Below are 20,932 nucleotides of genomic sequence, written 5' to 3'. Positions count from 1 at the left end.
TTCTATATGAGAACGTAGATGTCAACCACACACACTGTAAAGTGAGCTTTTCAGACCTAATGTAGCAAAAATCCATCGAATTATTTACGTAAAGAATATCGTTTGGGGATTCTATCCTCCTGCTGTCCCTTGGTATGGGGAGGTTTCTGGGAACGTTAGGTGAGGATTCTGAAAGAGCTGCTGGGACGAAACTTAAGAAGTGCTTCTCTAAATCATGAAGAACTGCTGAACACCTTGGTATGTGAGTGCGAAGGAATTAAACAGCAGACCTCTCGCATACATCTCAGAAAACACTAAAGATTGAAGATCTAAAACCCCTGACACCATATATATGTTATTCAATCTATACAAGGAAATGATGTATCAGATTTAGATTTATTAGAGAAGACAAGTTTGAACAGTAGATGGAAGTATATGCTATACTAAGTATTCGAGAAGGACTGAGAAAAAGATTTCAAAAGGAATACTTGGGTTTTCTAATTTCCTCTAAAAAGAACGTAAACAAAAATTGTGAAATTAATTTGGGAGACATTGTACTTGTGCATTCAGAAAATAAACTAAGAGTTACTTGGCTCCTTGGAAAAGTAATTGAAATAAAAGACAAAGTAACATGGCTTGTGGAATCAAGAAGCCAACCAAATTGGATTTGTAAAATTGCAGTTTTGTTACACAACTATCTTGACACCAACCAGTACGACACTACTACAGCATTGCTGAATTATTCTTACGAGGCGTGTTTAAATTAGAGGCCCCAACCAAAGTCTCCGGTTGGGAACATTAGTGGTATGTACATAAGAATCTCACTTGACTCCTCGGAGCTCTTGCCCCTAGACATTTCTGCCACAGTTTTAAAAGATTGGGCAAATAGGTTGGCAATATGACTCTATTTCCCGAATATTTTTTATTGCATTTTTTCATTGAATTGTGTTTTATGCGCTGTTGTTGGGTTCCAGTGCCGTACTTATACATCTGTCCATGTACTACCTACTCGTAAAACGTGTCATGGATCTTGAATTTTTAGATCCCCTGTGTGATCCTCTAATCTAAATGAGCTTCAGAGCTGACCATGGCAAAGGCGGAATTGAATCGATGAATTTTATCCAAATAATTTCTAGATCAAAGCCTCCCAGCTCTGTTTCCAGATTGGGAGTTTCCAATAAGTTCCTGATAGTATGGTAAATTCCGCAGATGAGTTAAACCATTGACTATACACCTCTAAACAGTTTTCTCAACAATGAGTAACAATTGAACTGTCTCGGCCAGGTTTTTTTGCATAAAATTTAAGTCACCACAATGTAAACATTTGATGTTAATTTGTCCAATTATGTTGATAATTTCTCCAATAAACGAGTCCGAGGTTGGATGTATCAGTATCACCACAGTGGTACTGCCACACTCTGTAACCTTCAAATTTTCCATTGGGAGGTTGATGCAAGCGGCCACGTTCGCGTTTCCTCCAGCCACTCACAGTTCTTCGTCTTACTGGTTGCATTTAATTTGAAATTTGGATAAAATACGAAAGTTAACCAAACAACAGACAACACTACCACGGAATTTTGATTTTCATTGTAAATAATTACATGATATGGTAATGTAACGGGTAACTGATAAGGGTAACTGATAAGGGTAACTGATAAGGGTAACTGATAATAATAACTTTCAAACATTCATTTCATTACAACAAACTGTAACCAAAACAACACAACATTCAGTAAAATACAATGTAAGGTAAATAAATTAAACTATTATACAAACAATTTGTTGTCAAGTCTTGCTAGGAAACTATTAATTGGGTCTGACTTACGGGAGCTATAAATGAGGCATATTAGTTCAAAATTCCTACGTGAACAGCGCTGTAGTGGAGAGCACTTGGCTATAATGAAGGTTTACTAAACAAAAAAATAGTTCTGTTCATAAAATAAAATTATAAATAAATACCTCAAATTAAATTTTAAAATTTTTTTGGTTATAAAATTAAACTATCATAACCTAACGAAACTAACCAAACTCGCTGACAATGAAAAAATCGAATGAAGGTTTAGTAATAGAAAAAAAATAGTTCTGTTAATAAGTCTGTTAATAAAGTAATTTGATCACAATATTAGTGTCTGGAGTTAGAGGATTAGATAATATGTTTAAGTATCCGACAGTGAGATTTTTTAGAGGATTTGAAGCCAATACAAGCAAATACACTTTACAAAATGTTTCAGCTCGCAGAAAACTTCACACCACCCAGATACCCTAGAGGGAAACAAAGAACCGAACGTTTCCCATGGTTTACAACTACCAAAACCCTCTCGCCTGGTTTAAGGTTAAATGGCAATTGCTGAAATTGAAGAAGTGGGATAGAGATCAACAGTAACTCTTCAGTAACTCACAAAATAAGGTTGGAAAGGTACAACGAGCTTGTAGAGCTACTCACACCGTTCGTTAGCCTTGTCCAAACTAAAAAGAGACATTTTGGTTTTGTGGAATGATATACTGAGGAATATTGCTTATAAGTTGACTGATATTAAGTTGGCTGTTCCAACCAAAGTTCAAATACGTTCAGTTCCTTTATCTCCAGCTATGCTGTGTGATCATGTGGTACATGGCCATGAAGTGGCAGGACCCTAGTAACACAGCACTTCTCATCATCATCGTTGTCGCCAGATTCACCAGGGACTTAAACCACCCTGACTGAACAATTTCCTGCATTGAACTTAGGAAATACCATGTACAATCAACCATAAGGTAAATGAATGTTTTGTTTTTTATTGTCTCAGTGAACAAGATTGCGACCAGTCGTGCTTAGTTTGTATAAAATACACAATATAAATTGCAAACAATTAAACCACAAGTCTTTCAAAGCAACGTTTATTTACAAAAATGTTATAACAATGTTTTTGTATTTACTTTTTTTAAGCGTATTAAAGCCAAACTCTTTGATAATAAATAAAAACCCTAATTTAAATGTTCAGTATCAACATTACGAAACACAAGCTTGCTGCAATGTTGCCCTCACATCTTCAGGGAGTAAGCTTGCTGCGGTATTGATTTCTGCGGGGAAATCTCTATGGCAACTCTTCAACAAATTTACAATTATGTGACGGTTCCCTGAAAAAAAGAAATTTCACTATATAAACCACTAATTTAGTACATGAATAAAATAGCAGAATAAATAAACTTTTTTCCCATCAACTATTTCAGTAATAAATACTAAAGTGACATTTTATAATCCTAGACTGAAGAACCCTTATGTTAACACGTTAGCTGCGTCCCACCAATGGCAGGGCCCTGGTGCAAAGCAGCATCTACCAAACCCGTTTGGCTTTAAAATATTTTGTTTTGACAAATAGGAAATGATATGCTGTGTTACGATGAGAGTCGACGTAGTTTGCTAAAACACTCACAAATAGCAGTACTGTCTGGAACTAGCCAATCCCATGTACAGTATTGCCAATAGGAGAAAGACGGGACAACAAGTTAATTTCTAAGCTTGCTAGAAGGGGATTTTACTGGGAGATTTACTACCATACCAACCTACACCACAACAAAGCACCCATTCCTAAACCCAGACATAAAATACTCGTTCTTCCTGGTGTCCTGCTGCGCAGAAATTGAATGGAATGTAGGTGACGCCGGAGAACGAAAGTTACTAGAGCACTAGGTGAGTGACCCACAGCGAATGTGTTAATGGCTCATATTCAACTATTTTCAATTTGAATGAAATATTGGCTACAGCTGTGAATGTTGCGTACCAGCCTCGATGTGATTGTTGTGCAGTGTGTGAGCGCAGGAGGAGATGACGGCAGGCAGGTTCTGCAGCAGAGGCTCACAGCCGCGCTGATACAACAGTCCTAGACTCTGGTAGATCCACTTGTTCTCTTCAAAGTCCTCCCTTAGTGGCAAGTAGCGGACATACACAGGAACCACCTGGGAAAAAGGAACAGATACAAAGTAATTATGTGTTTTTTACGGCTCTGGAACATTTTACGTTTGTAGGGAAACGGTCGGAACGCTTGTCTTGCTATTTTTATTTTCGCTCGTGTCTACGCCAGAGGCATTTTTGTAATGAATAAATTTAAACACTTTCAAGGGAAAGCGGTCCAAATCTATTAAAGTTTTGTGTGTGTGCCAGGAATTGAACCTGTCCCTCGTGCACCGAAGTCCGAGCTAACTACTGAGCTAGCAACACACCCACCATTGGTTATTGAACAACGTTGACGTTTTGTTAGATACAGTGTCTCTAACTTCTGTCATTTGAAATATCAGAGGTGTTTTGGGGATTTTCGTTTACCTTTTCATTCAAACAATTTTCAGGAGTACTTGATATGGAAAAGAACTGCACAGTGTGTCCACATATTAAGAACAAAATCAACTTTTTTCTGGCCTAGAGCCCTTTACCAAGAGTTTTTGTGTAAAATATAAGTTACTGATAAAACTTTTAAGCTTCACCGGAAAATTTGTTGACATGTTACAACAAAGTATGGTGAAATATTTACAAATTACTACAAGACAAGTTAGTGTTAGCTGAAAAAGAGATGTTGATTTCATAACTTTAATAGTTTAATAACTATAGTTAACAATAAGGTTTGTTTTTTTCAAGGAAAGGCCCTAGGCCAGGATTTTGAATTGTATAAAAAGGAGGATAGCAGCTAACGTACCTTGCAAGTGTAGGTAGGCCATAGACCATATAGAAGATAAACTGTGCACACAATATTTCGTCCCCTGAGGGACTTTGTCAGGGCTGGAGCCATTTTGTAATTTGTGAACTCTACCCCTTTCTCTACACTTGACAAAGTCCCTCAGGGGACGAAATATTGTGTGCACAGTTTATCTTCTATATGGTCTATGGCCTACCTACACTTTCAAGGTAAGCTAGCTACTATCCTCTTTTTTATACAATTCAACATATAGTTAACATTAACAATAAAATTAAATTAGTAGCACAGCTCGCAGCTACATCTAACTTATAATAACCAAACTCTCAACAAAATACTTAACATATCGGAAAAACTTGTGGACTAGATACTGTATTACTTCTTTCGAAAAACTAAAGCATTTACAGGTTGTGAAATTGGGGATACATCATTAAAGTACGTGGGTTTTTGGGGATTCCCGACTCCCGAGACCCAACTGAAATGTCCAGGATTTCTCTAAACGATCTGAAATAGACAGGAACTGTAGACATTAAGATAGCATCATTAATTTATAGTCAGTACGTTCAGCAAGGAACAATAAGATTCAATAAGATTTATTGCAGCCATTAAACATTACATTTTGTAATAGGCATTGTTACAATAGTACTTAAAAATAGATCATACATCAATAAATTATAAATTTCAATATATACAATTATAGAATCTAAACATGATATGTCACTATTTAAAAATTCTTCCTGCGTGTAAAATGCTTTTTATTTTAAAATCTCAGTAATTTTTCTTTTAAATTGGTTTAAAGGTAGTTTACGAAAACAAGTGGGTAGCTTGTTGAAGAAAATATGTTGGATGTAAAAATGGCTATTTAAAGTTTTTGAAAGTCTGATTTGAGGTGTGACTAGGTTGTTTTTTATATGAATTAAATTACAAAGAATGTACATAGATGGCAGTGTAAGCAAATTTAAATTGGAAAAGTGATCCCTACAGGATTCATGATCTTGCAATCCTAGCATGGCTCTAAGAGCTTTCTTTTGCCAAACAAATGCTTTCTGAGCTAAATGTGAACCACCCCAGAGACGCAAACCATAAAGCAGCTGTGAGTGAAACAAACCGTAGTAAGTCATTATCAAAGTGTTAAAACTCACACATGATCTAAGTTTTCTCAAGAGACAGGTTATTCTAGCCAATCTTTTACAAAGTTGTGTAATGTGGTTATCCCAGCTTAGTCTGTTGTCACTGTTCACTGACCCAAAAGAACAGTATAAAAAACTTGTTAGCCTACCTGTTGCAGGGGGATAGCGTCCGTGTTGGTGATGATCAGCCGCGCCAGGGCACCACATATGTTGTCAAGAGCACCAGGATTCGTCTCTGTGGCCACTGCAGTGGACAAGGTATGCAAAATCTCCCCATAGAAGCTAAATAAAGTCAAGGTAAACACGAGGAGTGAGACAACCCCCGCTGCGGCAAACCTGCAGACTAAGCAAATTTCAATTTCCCTCATTGGATTTTCAATCAAATATTTCCTTTAAGTTGTCGGATTTATTCCCTATTTAAAAAACATTACTCTTAACGAGTACTTTGGTTTGCTGCTACAGGAAAGGTAATGTAAATAGCTTAGTAGGCCTATGAAAAAAGAAATTTGCCAAATGTTATCAAAATATATCTATAAAAAATCTTTTTAGTTATTCTCCATTATGAATAGCATAAAACTTTAAATGTACAGTTTTTAAAATTAATTTTCTTTGCAACTATTATCAGTCATACAAAGCTGCTTTAATAGGCTAGTAAATTATTTGTTTTTAAGGTCTACAAAATGGTTTGGAAAGAAATAGCAAAATTTTAGGTTTTGAAGGTAAAAAGTAGGAATACATGTTTTTACCCCATAAAACCCTGTTCCCACAGTCCGATCTTGCTGGTATCGGGTAAAAGCTTATTTTATCAATCCTTAACTGTAATCAGGCCAAAAACTAATAATATTGTACAAAGAATTATAAATTACAAGACATTATTCAAAAGGATACGGAAAAACACAGTCTCGGCCGTGGTATACAAGTTCGCCCAGAGCAAAAATGGCGTTGTTTCTAACTTCAGCATTATTGTCTCTCGTCATAGTGAGCAGCAGCGTAAGTAGTTGTTGAGCGTATGTTTGTAGGCATGGACCAGCAACAGACATACAGTCCGCCAACATTCCAACACCAAACGATCTCTGTGCGTCTGAAGCTTGCTTCCTCTTCAACAAAAATACTTTATTATCTTATATTACCAAAACTACATTTCAATATGACACAGGAATCGTACTAAAAAAACCACAACATTAAATGAACGTATGGTAATTGGTGTTAATATTTTAAGTACTATAGAAATTTAACCTTACTTAACCTTAACCTTTACTTTAAATTTTAACCTGTCATAAAATGCATTTTATACATAACAAACAGAAACATTGAACTATCTTAAGCAATTCATGAGGATAAAAAGATCACACAGAGAAAGTATACAGGTTAAAGTGTATAGTATAAAAAACGGTCACGTGGCCAAAAAAAATCTTCATTTAATTCTTTCAAAATGACAAACCTACGAGAGCAAAATAAAAGTGGTTTGGCAGGTAGGCCTAGGGGGGCTAGGCAAGTTAATGCAAGCATCCTGGAATAATACATGTGAATTAACTTTGGCCAATCGAAAAGCATCATTCCGATCCAATTGTTTGTCAAATTGTTCGATCCAAGATTTGACAAGAACATTGTGAAAGGAAATATGGATAGATAAAAGAAACAATTGGGAAGATAATTTATACATGAGTTATTCTTGGACACTTGCCTATGAATAATTATCATCTGTACTTACGGTTAGGTTGAAAAACATGGGAATGAATTGTGTGTAATGTTGGGAGAACTCTTGAGGCGCCATCACTTTGCCTAGTAGAGGGACGATCTCTCCAGCGCTCTCTACAATCACTTCATCTCCTTCAGACTCCTCCTCGGTGTCATCACCTCCCTCGTCTTGGCACTCCGTCTGCGGAAACAGGTACAGTGGGGGATAATCAAACCACAGCAATGAAAACAGCTGTTCAAATATGATAAATAAGATATGATTCAGCAGTGAACAGCTGATTTCCAACCTTCTTCGCTCCTTTGAGATTGTTTCAACACCAGCTGTCTCTGTCGCTAGCTTGGCCAGTACCACTGGCCACCTTTCTTTGTGTATTTTCACTGCAGCTTCATCCCACTGAGAATATTTGGTTTTATTATATCACCATATAGCAGATAACAAAATATTTTAAACAAATTTTTTGAGACCGTTCTGCTGACTGAGCAGCTAGGACAACCAAAATTTACTGCCCACAATGTGGTATTTAGGATCGTAAAGGATTAAAAATCCATTCCCAAATTGTTGCAGCAATTGTGTTTATCAACAATTGTCTTTGTGAATTAAGTATTACTCCAGAAACCCAGCAACCTTATATTAATGACTATTGGATACTGAATTAGACATCCCATCTATATGGACCAGCTGTCGCCAATTTGTTATTAAAAAAAAAAAACATAGTTGTGTGAGCCAGTCACAGAATGTGCTAGTGTCTAAAGGTCTATTTTAGTATTTTCTACCTTATTTTTTGTCCCTGACATAGGGATCATAACAGTTGCTATAGCTCACAATAAGTGATTCAATCACTTTGACTTAATAAACAAGTTTGTGTTTTTAACAGAAATTAGTCATTTAAATCAGCACAATCTGTCAGTGGCTCACATCAACTACAACGATTTTAATAAACTTTAACATGGGGATGGAATGTCTAGTTGTATCAATAGTCAAAGCTTATGTCTGGCACAAAAGTTGACACAGAGGCAATGCCATAACTAATACGTAAATTTAAAATTATCAAAGTTTGCATCAAAAATAATAAAATATAAACTCAAATTAAATTCTTTTTGTCATACTGCAGCAAAAACAGCTATTTTTAATGGATGCATTGCGGGTCTCAATAAGCATTTTTACTCTCTAGGGAGTAAAAAGCGTTTTTAGCCCCTAGGGAGTAAAAATCAGCTGTTGTCAACTCAGTTGTGAACAGGGGCGGCTCCAGAAATATTGTTTTGGGTAGGCCTGACAAGGATCAAAAAGGGAGTTTGATCGGGGACGAGAGGTTTGAGAGGCTTTGTGGAGCAAAAAAGGGGGAAATGCAAAATATTGAGGTTCAATGCTTTCCTTTTATTTACATTTAATTAAATTTGAACCGCCCCTGGTTGTGAATTTTGATTGTAAACAATCTCATGTATCAAAAGTATGTGTCGTTTGTTTAATCGAATAGTTCGACATATCCGTAGTATAATGTACACTAACATGATCGAGTTAGACGGAACGTTTGAATCACTTACTAAACAGCTGCTTGCTTCGATTACCAAATTAAATTGAAAACAAGTTAAAAGTAGTTTTGAGAGGTTATCTTTAACCCTCCGAGTGTCCATAGTTTAGGCCTTAATGTCCACCTATTTTTGGCGCATTTGCAAGGTTTTATTAAAACGGATCTGAGAAGCTTAAAACAATGTTAATTCTACTGTTCTATATACCATTTTGTTTGGAAAATAATGGGCTTCAATATCATACATAAAACATAAGGAATATTTGTTTCAAAAAAATTTTTTAGGAAAAAAAAATTATTTTGGAAAAATTGAAAAAAAAATAAGTTTGCGCTCAATGAAATTGTATAAATTATAGGCCTATAAATATTTGAAAATAGCCACTTTGTTCTAAATTTTATGAGGATTACAAAAATATAATAATATAAGGAAGTAGATTTGCAAATAAATAAGTTATGGGCAAAAAACAGATTTCAGTACATAGCGTTTAGCTAAGAATGCATAGCCTAACCATAGCTAGGAATCTGGCTGATAATTTACATCAATATCACTACCTACTTCATCCGGATTGTCAATCAGTCCTTCAAACATCACTAATATCATCTTCTAGTGCATTACGTATATCACTACTGTCCATTTTTACCACTAAAAACTACGATAAACGTACAAAAACACACAAGTCACCGATGTGAAATAACCAAGTTGTCTAAAACACGAACGTCAGCTGTCTGCTACAATTACGATCGGCTCGGAGAACATAAAGTGCTTAGAGACAGACCTCTGGAGAAAGCTTAGAATCTAACGAAAAGAACGATACCTAACTCGATCCAGTTCAATCCGATTCAATCAGTCATAGAGCCTTCGCCGTAAATGATGTTCGTGTGTCGAAAAATCGACGCGTGACACTACACAAAGTGTGTCGTGAGTCGATTTTTCGACGAGTGACGCTCGGAGGGTTAAATGAAAACTATTTTAGTTTTGTAACATAGTTTGTTTGAATAATGGTGCAATATGACAAAAAATATAGTTCATCACACGGGCAAAAAATGTCTTTTCAACCCTCGCTCATTGAGCTTGGGTCGAAAAGAGTCACTTTAGGCCCTAGTGATGAAACGTACTATTATTTGACCGTACAAAGAAAAGTCAATATACTAATATTATCACTGCACAAAACCCAAGCATAGCTTACATTTCACAAAATATATTTATTTAACAAACTCACCCTAGAGTTCAGTACATCCTTTATACAGTTGATTATTGCATCTGTGTGTCCTTCACCTTCCAGCACCTAAACACCAACATGCAAAATTAGGGGTGTGCGAATAGTGGTTTTTAGGTTTGAATCGAATATCGAGATCAACTTAAGACAGCATGTTATGTAAGTACATATAATACAAAGTAAGCCTACAAAAACTATAATTTACGTAGGCCTAATCAAAAATAAAAAGTTATATGACGTTTTGAATGGCCCGCCTGTACTATACCACAATGTCCACCGAGTTTAACTATTGGAATGATAAACTTATATTGAAAACTATGTTAACTGTTGGGCTAAATAGTGTGATACAGACCGGAGCTCCCACTTCCTTGAGCAGCTCAGAGTAGACCTCCAGCGCTACGATGACCACTTCTCTCTCCCTGTCTGTTCTGATAATCTCTGCACACTTGGGCACCAGCATGTTCAGAGCGTTCAACAACCCTGCAACATATAGATGCTAAGTTGAAACGCCAGTGGAATTTTCCAACTAGAAATAAAAACCCTTTTGAGGGGAAGCGGTCTAAACTCAAAATATTTTTGAATATGCTTGCTAGGGAATCAACCATTTTCACATCCAAGTCTAAGACTAACAACTAGGATAGTAACACACCAAAGTAAATAAAAGAGCCCCGTTTATTTTACACTTTTACAGACTTTTCAGTCCGTCACTAATAGGTAGGGTACTTGCGTGATTTGGTTGATACTATTAAGAAATAAAATGAAACACGTATAATTATCTCTCTTTTTACAGATTTAATTTAATGACTAATTACTGAAGTAGACACACTCTTTATGAAGGTACTGAAACCAATTTTCTATACAAAACTAGCCACTCACAGAATGTGCTGGTCTAAAATGTTGTCTAATTGTTTCATTTAGGAAGAGATAGACATCTTAAGTTGAAAAAACTTTCTGAACACCATTGGATTTCAAGACACTTTATCCAAACTCAAACCTTTCTCGGGTGAAAATACCATAAGTGACAGTGAAATATTCTTAAGTTTGTATGTGTGTACTGTGTTGTGTAACTATTTTTTGTTTCATGAGCTAGAGTCTACTCATTCTAACTCAATTGCGCCTGTTATTTTGACTCATTAAAAAATATTTGTAGGTTCAATTAATAAACTAAGAAAATGGAGAATTCATCTAATTTAGGTACCTAATCATTATTTCCAAATAACAAAATTCCCCCACATCCTTTGTGTGCGACTCCAATCACAATTTTCTATATCCTTCCCCACATTTTGACGTAATGTCAAAAGGCTTTCCCTTACCTTGCCGACCTTCTTGAGATTCAATCTTGTGAATGTTGATGCACAGCTGAGCCAGGGTGGTGAGGGCTGCACTTCGTACATCATCGTGAGGGAAGTTGATCAACGTGAATATCTCCTGGAAGCAAGTGTCCACGTACGGCAGAAAAGATTCCCTGTAATCAAACACTACAATTGGCATCAACGACAAAAGCAACTTAAGTAAATTTGTGGGTGTATTAGATAAACTGTTGTCTTAAACTTGGATACTGAACATTTCTCACCCTTTTGTAAATTCTGAAGTATGTTTTCATGTGTATATCACGACGATTTAGATTTAAGTGCACTGAAAAAGACTCAAAGTTTTTCTCTTAGTTTAGTGGATTTTACAATGTGAAATTTACTCTTTGATAATAACACGAGAGGATGGACACTAGTTTAAAAATTGATCATGGTTTCAATACACTTTCCATTAGACTTTCTGTTCCTTTTATCAGACTGAGAAATGTCTGTGCTAAATAGCCTAAACTATAACTATCCATCAGAACAGATTTGGAAAACTTACATGCAATTTTGAGCTAGATCCTTTATTGCAACAATAGCCTCTTCCTTCTCTTCAAGGTACGAGTTTTCTACTGTGAAAGCTGTAAGAAATATTTACAAGTTTGAGTGTTTTGCATTATTCACTTAAATCAGATTCACCTAGAAATCTAGTTTTTGTGAATATTATTATGTTTTTGACAACACAGTGGAAGGTTTCACCTAGAGTACACCATTCATCTGGAACAAATCAGCTGACTATAGTCCGTTCACAAAATATAGGCGGTTTGAGGGCAAGTTCCCGCTACTACTTTTTTGCGTAATGTATGGTCTGATGTATGTATGTAATGTATTTTGTGTATCTGATTGACGTTTTGGCAAACCTCAGCTGCTCAGCTAATATTTTAAAGGTAGGATCAAGTGGAGGGGATAAATTTATTTCCCTATAACCACCTAAATTTTTTGAACAGTGTATAATTATATTTTTCAATAAATTCAGTATCCTCTTGTGAAATAAAGACACAATGCAAAGTGGGGGTTTTTATACCCCAATTACCGTACTAGAACTATTCGATATTTCAACACTTTGAGATGTGAAGTGGTTCTCAACAGATTTGTATTAGTTTTTATCACTAAGGTAAGTAGCACTGACCATTATCATCTTCGTCCTTATCAGTACTGACGTCTGAAGTGTTGCCAAGGTCTTCCTCGGACTCCTCCCCGTCACTGATGGTCTCAAACAGTCCCACGTTCGGGTTGTTCTCATCTCTCCGCAAACTCTGCAAACATAGACTTGTAAATACCACCAACATAAAGGTAGAGCCTTCATCCAAACACCTAGGTGATTTTCCACAGTTAAGATGTAGCAGATACTGCAGTGATCATTACCGGATGCCTACTTGATATGAAAAGTATCAAGTGTACACTCAGGGAACTTTCAGTAACCATATCCACAGGAGCACAGGTATATCTTAATAGGCTTATCTTCCCCTTCATAGGTATTATCTCGCTTTAAATTGATATTGGTAATATACATTTTGGCCAAAAATGAGATGTTCTATACTATATAAGTTAGCCTATACAGTGTTCAATACACAACTTTAAAAAACCCAAAACTTTAAATAACCTAACCCTGATGATTTCTAGATAATCAAAACATTCTAAAATGAAAAAAAGTATAGTGGTAGTGAATTCACCAAAAAGGTCCGTCAGATATACTCGCTACTTACGACCATGCCGCTGTCACTCTTGACCGACTTCACGATAGCGTCCATGACAGTAGGCAGGTACACGTTCATGTCCTGTCTCAGCACGCAGGCTACAGAGGCGAACAGTCCGTACACAGACTTACGCAAATCAGGATCGTCTGTCTTGCTAATCAGCTGTATCCCCAGCTCCATACTCTCTTTGGCCATGGGTAAGAAGTTCTCTGACCCAATAGATCTGGCCAAGGTACCCAATGTGTCTGCAAAGAACAATCATAGTTTGTTACTCAGGGCCAGATAGAGAAAAACAGGCCTGCAGGCGGGAGCCTACCAGTAGACCGACAAGATACTTTGTCGTCTGGCCACTAGACCGTCTTTTTTAATTAAATAGATAAATGCTGAAAACCAGTACGTCGACAAGTTATTTCATCGTCAGTCCAGTTGACCGGCCTGTAAAACTAAATTATTATATTCGAGAAACCAACTTGTCGTCAATCCTCCCGACCGACTTACCACTTGCTCGTCTTTTAGGTGGGGATAGGGGGCAGAGTGGGAGGAGCTAATCGGGGATTACCCAGGAGTTTGAGGCGCTTCTCATGGTTGAACCACCTCACTCGAGGCTAGAAGCCAGTATTGCCAACTGAAAGTACTATAGCTCCGTCGAACACTACACACGCGGCGTGTTTACACAGTCTGGCGTTAAGTTGACGTTGGCGCGCAATTCTCGTTGCGTCGTTTCTATAGCAACCGTGCCGTTACATTGTCCTTGGTCTCGCGCATTCCTCTGCCTTTGTATTATTTAATCTGCATCGAAAGATAAGACTCGCTTATATGCATTGACTATTAAGTCAATTAAAAATTTCATTCGGGGTTTTTGATCGTTTGTTTGGATAAAACTACGTACCGTATATTGTAGAATTAAATTTGTAGTGTGGTTATATGGTATTATGGTATATATATATATATATCCTACTAATCCTACTAATATTATAAATGAGAAAGTTTGGATGTATGGATGTATGTTTGTGACAAGTAAACGCAGAAAATACTGGCCGGATTGGGCTGAAATTTGGTGTGATGATAGCTCACATTCCCGATTAACATATAGACGCATTCTTATCTCAAAAGTCCGTTCGGGCTCCGCCCCAGTGGCTCTGGAATTTCCCATGTTAACCTTATGAGTAATATTTAAAACGAATAAAAGAATTTCGTCAGCTGTTTCAAATATACAAGTTGGTTCTGTGATATTAAATTCGCATTAACAAGTTATAAAGTTTACTGACAGGGTACAGTACTATTAATTTAAATGAATATATAGAATAATCCATAGCCTATATCGATATTTTTCATTGTTATGAGTGTAGGACAGATACTAAAGTGCAGCCAAATTTTGTTTCTAAAAGTGGTAGCCTATATGTGTAAATATTTTATACAACAAATGTAAAGATCAAAATGTTTGTATTTTGTGTCTTCTTCCCGTTGCAAAGCACGGGTACAACAGCTAGTATATACATATATATACATATATATATATGTACCAGGTTTTGCGTTGGATTTTTCGTCAGTTTCGTCATTGAGCTCTCTCGTAGTAAGTTGTATCACTTGCGTCTTGTTCATGTTCTGTGGCATATTTTGTATCACTTGCTTCCTGAGACGTATCAGAGTGGTGGAAACTGGTCCACGACGTAGAGGAAGTGGAGGGAAGTTGCAAAGGCAAAAGGTCTGGAGTGTGGGAAATGCCAAGCGACTATAGAATAATACAAAACCATGCTTAAAAATGCTTAGGGAGTGATGGAAACAGGCCCACGACGTAGAGGAAGTGGAGGGAAGTTGCAAGGACAAAAGGTCTGGAGTGTGGGAAATATAAAGTGACTATGGAAATATACAACACCATGCTTAAAAAGGCTTGAGGAATGATGGAAACAGGTTCACGACGTAGAGGAAGTGAAGGTAAGTTGCAAGGACAAAAGGTCTGGAGTGTGGGACATGTCAAGTGACGATGGAATTATACAACGCCATGCTTAAAAAGGCTTAGGGAATGATGGAAACAGGTCTGCGACGTAGAGGAAATGGAGGCAAGTTGCAAGGGCAAAAGGTCTGGAGTGTGGGAAATATCAAGTGACAATGGAATAATACAAAACCATGCTTAAAAAGGCTTAGGGAGTGATGGAAACAGGCCCACGACGTAGAGGAAGTGGAGGGAAGTTGCAAGGGCAAAAGGTCTGGAGTGTGGGGAATATAAAGTGACTATAAAAATATACAACACCATGCTTAAAAAGGCTTGAGGAATGATGGAAACAGGTCCACGACGTAGAGGAAGTGGAGGCAAGTTGCAAGGGCAAAAGGTCTGGAGTGTGGGAAATATCAAGTGACTATGGAAATATACAACACCATGCTTAAAAAGGCTTGAGGAATGATGGAAACAGGTCCACGACGTAGAGGAAGTGGAGGGAAGTTGCAAGGACAAAAGGTCTGGAGTGTGGGACATGTCAAGTGACGATGGAATTATACAAGGCCATGCTTAAAAAGGCTTAGGGAATGATGGAAACAGGTCCGCGACGTAGAGGAAATGGAGGCAAGTTGCAAGGGCAAAAGGTCTGGAGTGTGGGAAATGTCAAGTAACTATAGAATAATACAAAGCCATGCTTAAAAAGTCTTAGGGAATGATGGAAACAGGTCCACGACGTAGAGGAAGTGGAGGCAAGTTGGAGGGTGGGAAATGTCAAGTGAATATGGAATTATGCAAAGCCATGCTTCAAAAGTCTTAGGGAATGATTAATAATTAAATTAATTTAATTAATAATTAAATTGAATCTAAATTATTGCATACAATTATTATCTGGACAGAGGTGGCAGTGCCATCGTGCGCGCAGAATGCTTCTATTGGGAATTTTTCCTTCCTACTTGGACGTCCTGCAACCTTATTTACGATGTGCCGCAATTTTCTGGAGTCTCCGTCTGCATCTTCGATTTTATTTTTTTTTTTAAACTGTACTTGGCTTGTTTAATGACTTGAGAATATTCCTATATCCTGTCCGTGCTGTATGAAACTGACCTGTGCTGTATGAACTTGGTCAAACTACAGCACAGACAGTAGAAGGACAAGGATATAGGTTACATGAGCCTGATAATAGATAAGGAACTCTTACACTATAGCTGTCTCCCGGCATGTCTCTGAATTTTACTTTATAAGGAATAAGGATGTAGGTTTGAAATACCTTTAAACATTAAATCAAGAGGACAAATTGTATCAACTGTTGAGAATTTAATTGAAAATACTGTAAGACTGAAAATATGATTTTCTGGGTGAAGAAAGTTGTCTAAATTTGAGATTTCAAAGTCCCATAACTTTCGAACGCCTCAACCCATCAGTATGGGAATAAGTATACAATGTATATGATTTAAATCTCTACAATATCTGACCAAAAAAAACAGTATGTCATCATGACTCATATCATGGTTGTATGTTGTATGTATAGTGTCCTATGGTCTGGCAGAGGCCTGACGTCACATGGAACTGTCACTGTAGGTGGTCTTTAGCTCTTTCCTGCTTTAAAACTCTCAATTCTTGGGTAAACTATAGGTTTTTTTTTCTTATTACCTTGCTCCAACTAGTACTCTTTTGATGGTATGAGGTTTTAAAAAGTTTATAGTTATTAATTAGAATATTATTCACGCCTGAATATTTATTATTTTCTGTTCAGTTGTGGCTCAGTAGTTGCGATGCTAACACCATGGCAAAAGAAGGTTTTAGCCATGTACCTAGTATGGAGGCGAAGAAAAAGAAATAATAATAGCTGATTTGGGTTCACACAATACTTAATAATCGGCACGAGTTTGGGGCATCCAGGGTGTTATTACTCCCATAGCCCTACGCCGGAAACTAGCTATTACAGCATGGCAGTTCATGAGATATTATTTAATTGTAATTAAAAAACTATTACTCTTTCAGTTCTGGGTAAAATGCAGAGCAATGCTAAAGTGGTACGTCAACTTCGTATTACGTTGTCATGAAATAACAACTTAAAATTTAATGATTGACAAACCCTTTCCTAAAATTGACCAACGTTAAAATGTAATTACAATGCATAAGTAACAATATCGAATACATAATACTGGGGTTATTAAAGTGTACAGCTGGCTAATCATTCAAATAGACTTAATTTTAGTTGTAAAAGGTGTTAAAAAATTAGATTTCCCTTGTTAATTATAATGAATTGTTAATGTTGATTTATTATAAGTGAACAAGGAACACAAAAGGATATATAAGACAAAAGACCCTAATATATGGCATAAAAACACAAACAAGACATTGCAGTAGTGTACAGTGTGTGATAGTGGTACGCCTACAATAACAATTGTTTTTATTAAAGTAAGATTTTTTTATGATTTTCTAAATATTAAACATTGTTAATTACTAACATTGGCATAAATATCAAACAAACTTTAAAACACTCATTTAAACTTTATGTTGACTTACAGGGTCGGCTACTCAAACATCTTTATTTTTTACAGTTGTTACAAACTGCATATTAGCGTCAAAACAATTATCTTATTAGAATATTTAATCACTAGGACCTCAAGTGACTCTTTTTGACCCGAGGTCAAGTTTTACGACCTAGGCAAAGCCGAGGTCGGTAAATGAGCGAGAGTTGAAAATTGCCCGTGTGGTGAACTATATTTTTCGTCATATGCATCATTAATTAACAAACTAAACTAGAAAACGAATAAGGTTTTGTGTATAGATAACCTATCAAAATGAGCTTGTTTTCAATTCTGCTATAGCAAATAAGCAGCTGTTTAGCAATGGATTCAATCATTTCATCTATTACGATTGGTACATTATACCATACAAGTAAACTCCTCATATCTATATATTAATTACGTTATTACGTAAGCCGCGGTCTTTACCTCAAAATTGTGGGTGACTGGGAAGTCGTAGAAGGACGGGAGAGGGCTCAAATTAAAGGACTCGATCCCGTGATGGCGGGAAAAATAGTTAATTTCCCCAAATTTCAACACAAAATTATATATAACGTAACATTGTCTCCATAAGAATAGCATTAGAAACCACACACAGCTGATTTTTGTTTACTTTAATGTACGGTAGTTGATCACAAATAAAATTAGAGTTTTGTCTGTACACTGTTCAGAATTATTTATTTTCGGTTATTTTTGCGTTTATACATTAAAAAGCTTTTAGTGTTTTATCTCAATTTCTGTCTGTCTGTCACGGCCCAGAAGGTATTTTACGTAGTGTTTGCATGTAAAGATGAACGAGAGGTCTTCTCCTGAAATACGAATACGAAATACGATAGACATTAAAATAGTCTTTTTGTATTGACTGAATTGGCGAGAGTGTATTTAGCCAAATATGCATCGCTACTTATGAAATAACCTGACACCTCGAGCAAGCTTGGTCTCCTGATACTTGTGTTTTAATCAAACATTGTCACATTTTACATTACTAAACAGAAACAAATGACCTTGTCAGATAATGAACATCAACATCAAGTGAAGACAACACAAAATCACTATTTACAACTTAATTATCGTTGTTGTCCCATCTTATTTTTTACAGTCATGTTACATTTAATTTATAATTTATGTCATACCGTACTGTATAAGTTTTGCGTTATCTGTCTGGATTCCGAAACGTTAGTTCATGCTACCAAAATTTTAACACATTTAAATTAAAATTTTTTTAGCAAACCGTCATAAAATACTTACGCTTGACATTGTTTACGTTGCGATGCTTATTTTACCTGTACTCTAATTAAAATTTAATTAGAGATTAGATTTTAATCATATTAAATGTCATAATTAAATTCTGTACTTTAAAATCTATTGATTGGGCCCAATGTTTTTAAAAGCCATCTGTTTCGAATATGGGTAAGTTTAGTAGTGTTGTGTGTTGCCTTTGTGGATATTATGATTTAGTGTCCCGAAAAGGGCGGCAACAATGTGATCAAACTAAACAGCCGCACATTGGGGCTGTAAACTAGAAAGTGCCTCTTCCTAGAAATGCCTAACAAACAAGGAAACTCCTAGTCTTCAGAACCAGTCCCATCCCCCTACTGGAACTCAAACGGCATAGGCGGGGTTTTTAGTTTTTTTTTTTTTTTTTTTTTTTTTTTGTAGTTGTTTTATGGACGATTTTATCATTCTAGTATTCTTATGACCTTACCATCTTGTCGCATTATAGTTTTGTTTTAGTTTATTTCGTAGAAAACCCCAAGTAAAATAAAGTTGTATATACAGTACAGTATAACAATTTGTAAACCAGTTTTACACAAATTCTGGAACTGTTCCAGTGTTATAGTGTGATTAGTCTCTATTCGTTATATTGTTTTATGTTAACTTTTTGGAGGGAGTTTTTTTAGAATAATCATAGAAAAACCAATCCAAAAATATATATATAAATATGTATATTTATGTATAAATATATATATATCTATATATATATATACATTTGAACGGATGGTGTTTTTGGTCTCTAGGGACCTCAAAACGAAAAAGTAAATCGGTCCTGGGTCCAGGTCTTACCATGAGTACTACGGTAATAGCTTATTCCCTATAGGGGAAATTCGCTAAAATGATATTAATTGCGTTAGTTGCCAAATATAGTTGATCATTCAATGAATAAAATATTTCCCATACTGTACGTAATCGGAGTTTTTATTAATATGTTAATCTGGTATCTCTTCCTTTGAAAGAACCTTTAAATAGTATTAAAATAGTATTGGTGGGAGAAATTAATTGGTTGTGGGGTTACTGTTAAAACTGGAATTCCTTGACATGGGGGATGTCAGTTAATTGTCTCAGCCTTATCAATTTCATAAAGATGTCAATATAATCTCTCTACGGAATGTTAGGTGTAGTGGAATATACTTGAAGTGAAGTTAGCTTTTATTCTTGAACTGTTAGGGGTCTCCTCATTTATATGGGTGTGTGGCTTCATTGGCAACAAATAATGGAAATTACATAGAAATTTGGCATTTCCAAAAAGCAAAAAAATAAATTGGCTGTTACGTAATTTATTGACGTTTACATGCATTGTTAATCAACGTATCTTATAAAGGATGATGTGATCTAGTTTAAAAGGAATATGACCTTTCTGTTATGACAGTAGCTGCTTAAATAGTATTTACTAATTGGGCCATTTTTACAGCCAAAATGTCGTGTTATTTTCAATAATGTTACCAACCAGTGAGCCACGGTCCGTAATATAGGCCACTGCAAATAATTTGTTAAGACAGGTACCATTTTTAGGCAAGGTTTTTGTCTTTGGATGTTATTAGACACGGTAAGAGTACAATAAAATTCTTCTCTGTAGATGAATTATCTGTTGGAGAAATATTAGCCGAATTATAATGTCACAATGCGAGTTTGAGTATTTTGTAACTATATAGGTAAGTTACATAGATTTTTTAGGCTGCTGCTCAGTGCACTTTAATAATATACATTTTAGAGATAAATTAAATGGTTTTTGTTGCTGAGTAGCGCTAGTAAACATGCACAACCCTTTTCGTCTAATAACATTCAATGGCTTTCAAAGAGTTCAAGTTCTTATTTGTATACGTATCTTGTAAACTCACCTTAAAATATTCATTTTAGGCTAGGCCTATTCTACAAATGTTTAAAGTTAATAAGTTAACAAAGATATGGATTACAAAATGTGTTT

General features: G+C 36.0%; 1 protein-coding gene across 1 annotated transcript in view; it reads right to left on the bottom strand.

The window, feature by feature from the left end:
* Positions 1–2,839: 2,839 nt before the first annotated feature.
* Positions 2,840–20,932, bottom strand: part of LOC128994169 (importin-4-like) — a 34,274-nt gene continuing 16,181 nt past the window's right edge. The window contains exons 10-20 of the mRNA XM_054418527.1: positions 13,273–13,508; positions 12,696–12,822; positions 12,069–12,147; positions 11,528–11,679; positions 10,567–10,694; positions 10,218–10,283; positions 7,485–7,652; positions 6,662–6,870; positions 5,923–6,055; positions 3,741–3,915; positions 2,840–3,096 (exon numbers count right to left, since the gene is read on the bottom strand). Coding sequence (XP_054274502.1) covers positions 2,969–3,096; positions 3,741–3,915; positions 5,923–6,055; positions 6,662–6,870; positions 7,485–7,652; positions 10,218–10,283; positions 10,567–10,694; positions 11,528–11,679; positions 12,069–12,147; positions 12,696–12,822; positions 13,273–13,508 — 1,601 coding nt within the window. The 3' untranslated portion in view covers positions 2,840–2,968. The remainder of the gene's footprint in view (positions 3,097–3,740; positions 3,916–5,922; positions 6,056–6,661; positions 6,871–7,484; positions 7,653–10,217; positions 10,284–10,566; positions 10,695–11,527; positions 11,680–12,068; positions 12,148–12,695; positions 12,823–13,272; positions 13,509–20,932) is intronic.

The sequence above is a fragment of the Macrosteles quadrilineatus genome, unplaced genomic scaffold (genome assembly GCF_028750875.1).
Source record: "Macrosteles quadrilineatus isolate MER2022 unplaced genomic scaffold, UCM_ALF_1.0 Scaffold_5__1_contigs__length_97177068, whole genome shotgun sequence".
NCBI classification, from domain to species: Eukaryota; Metazoa; Arthropoda; class Insecta; order Hemiptera; family Cicadellidae; genus Macrosteles; species Macrosteles quadrilineatus.
This window is presented reverse-complemented; position numbering and strand designations above follow the sequence as displayed.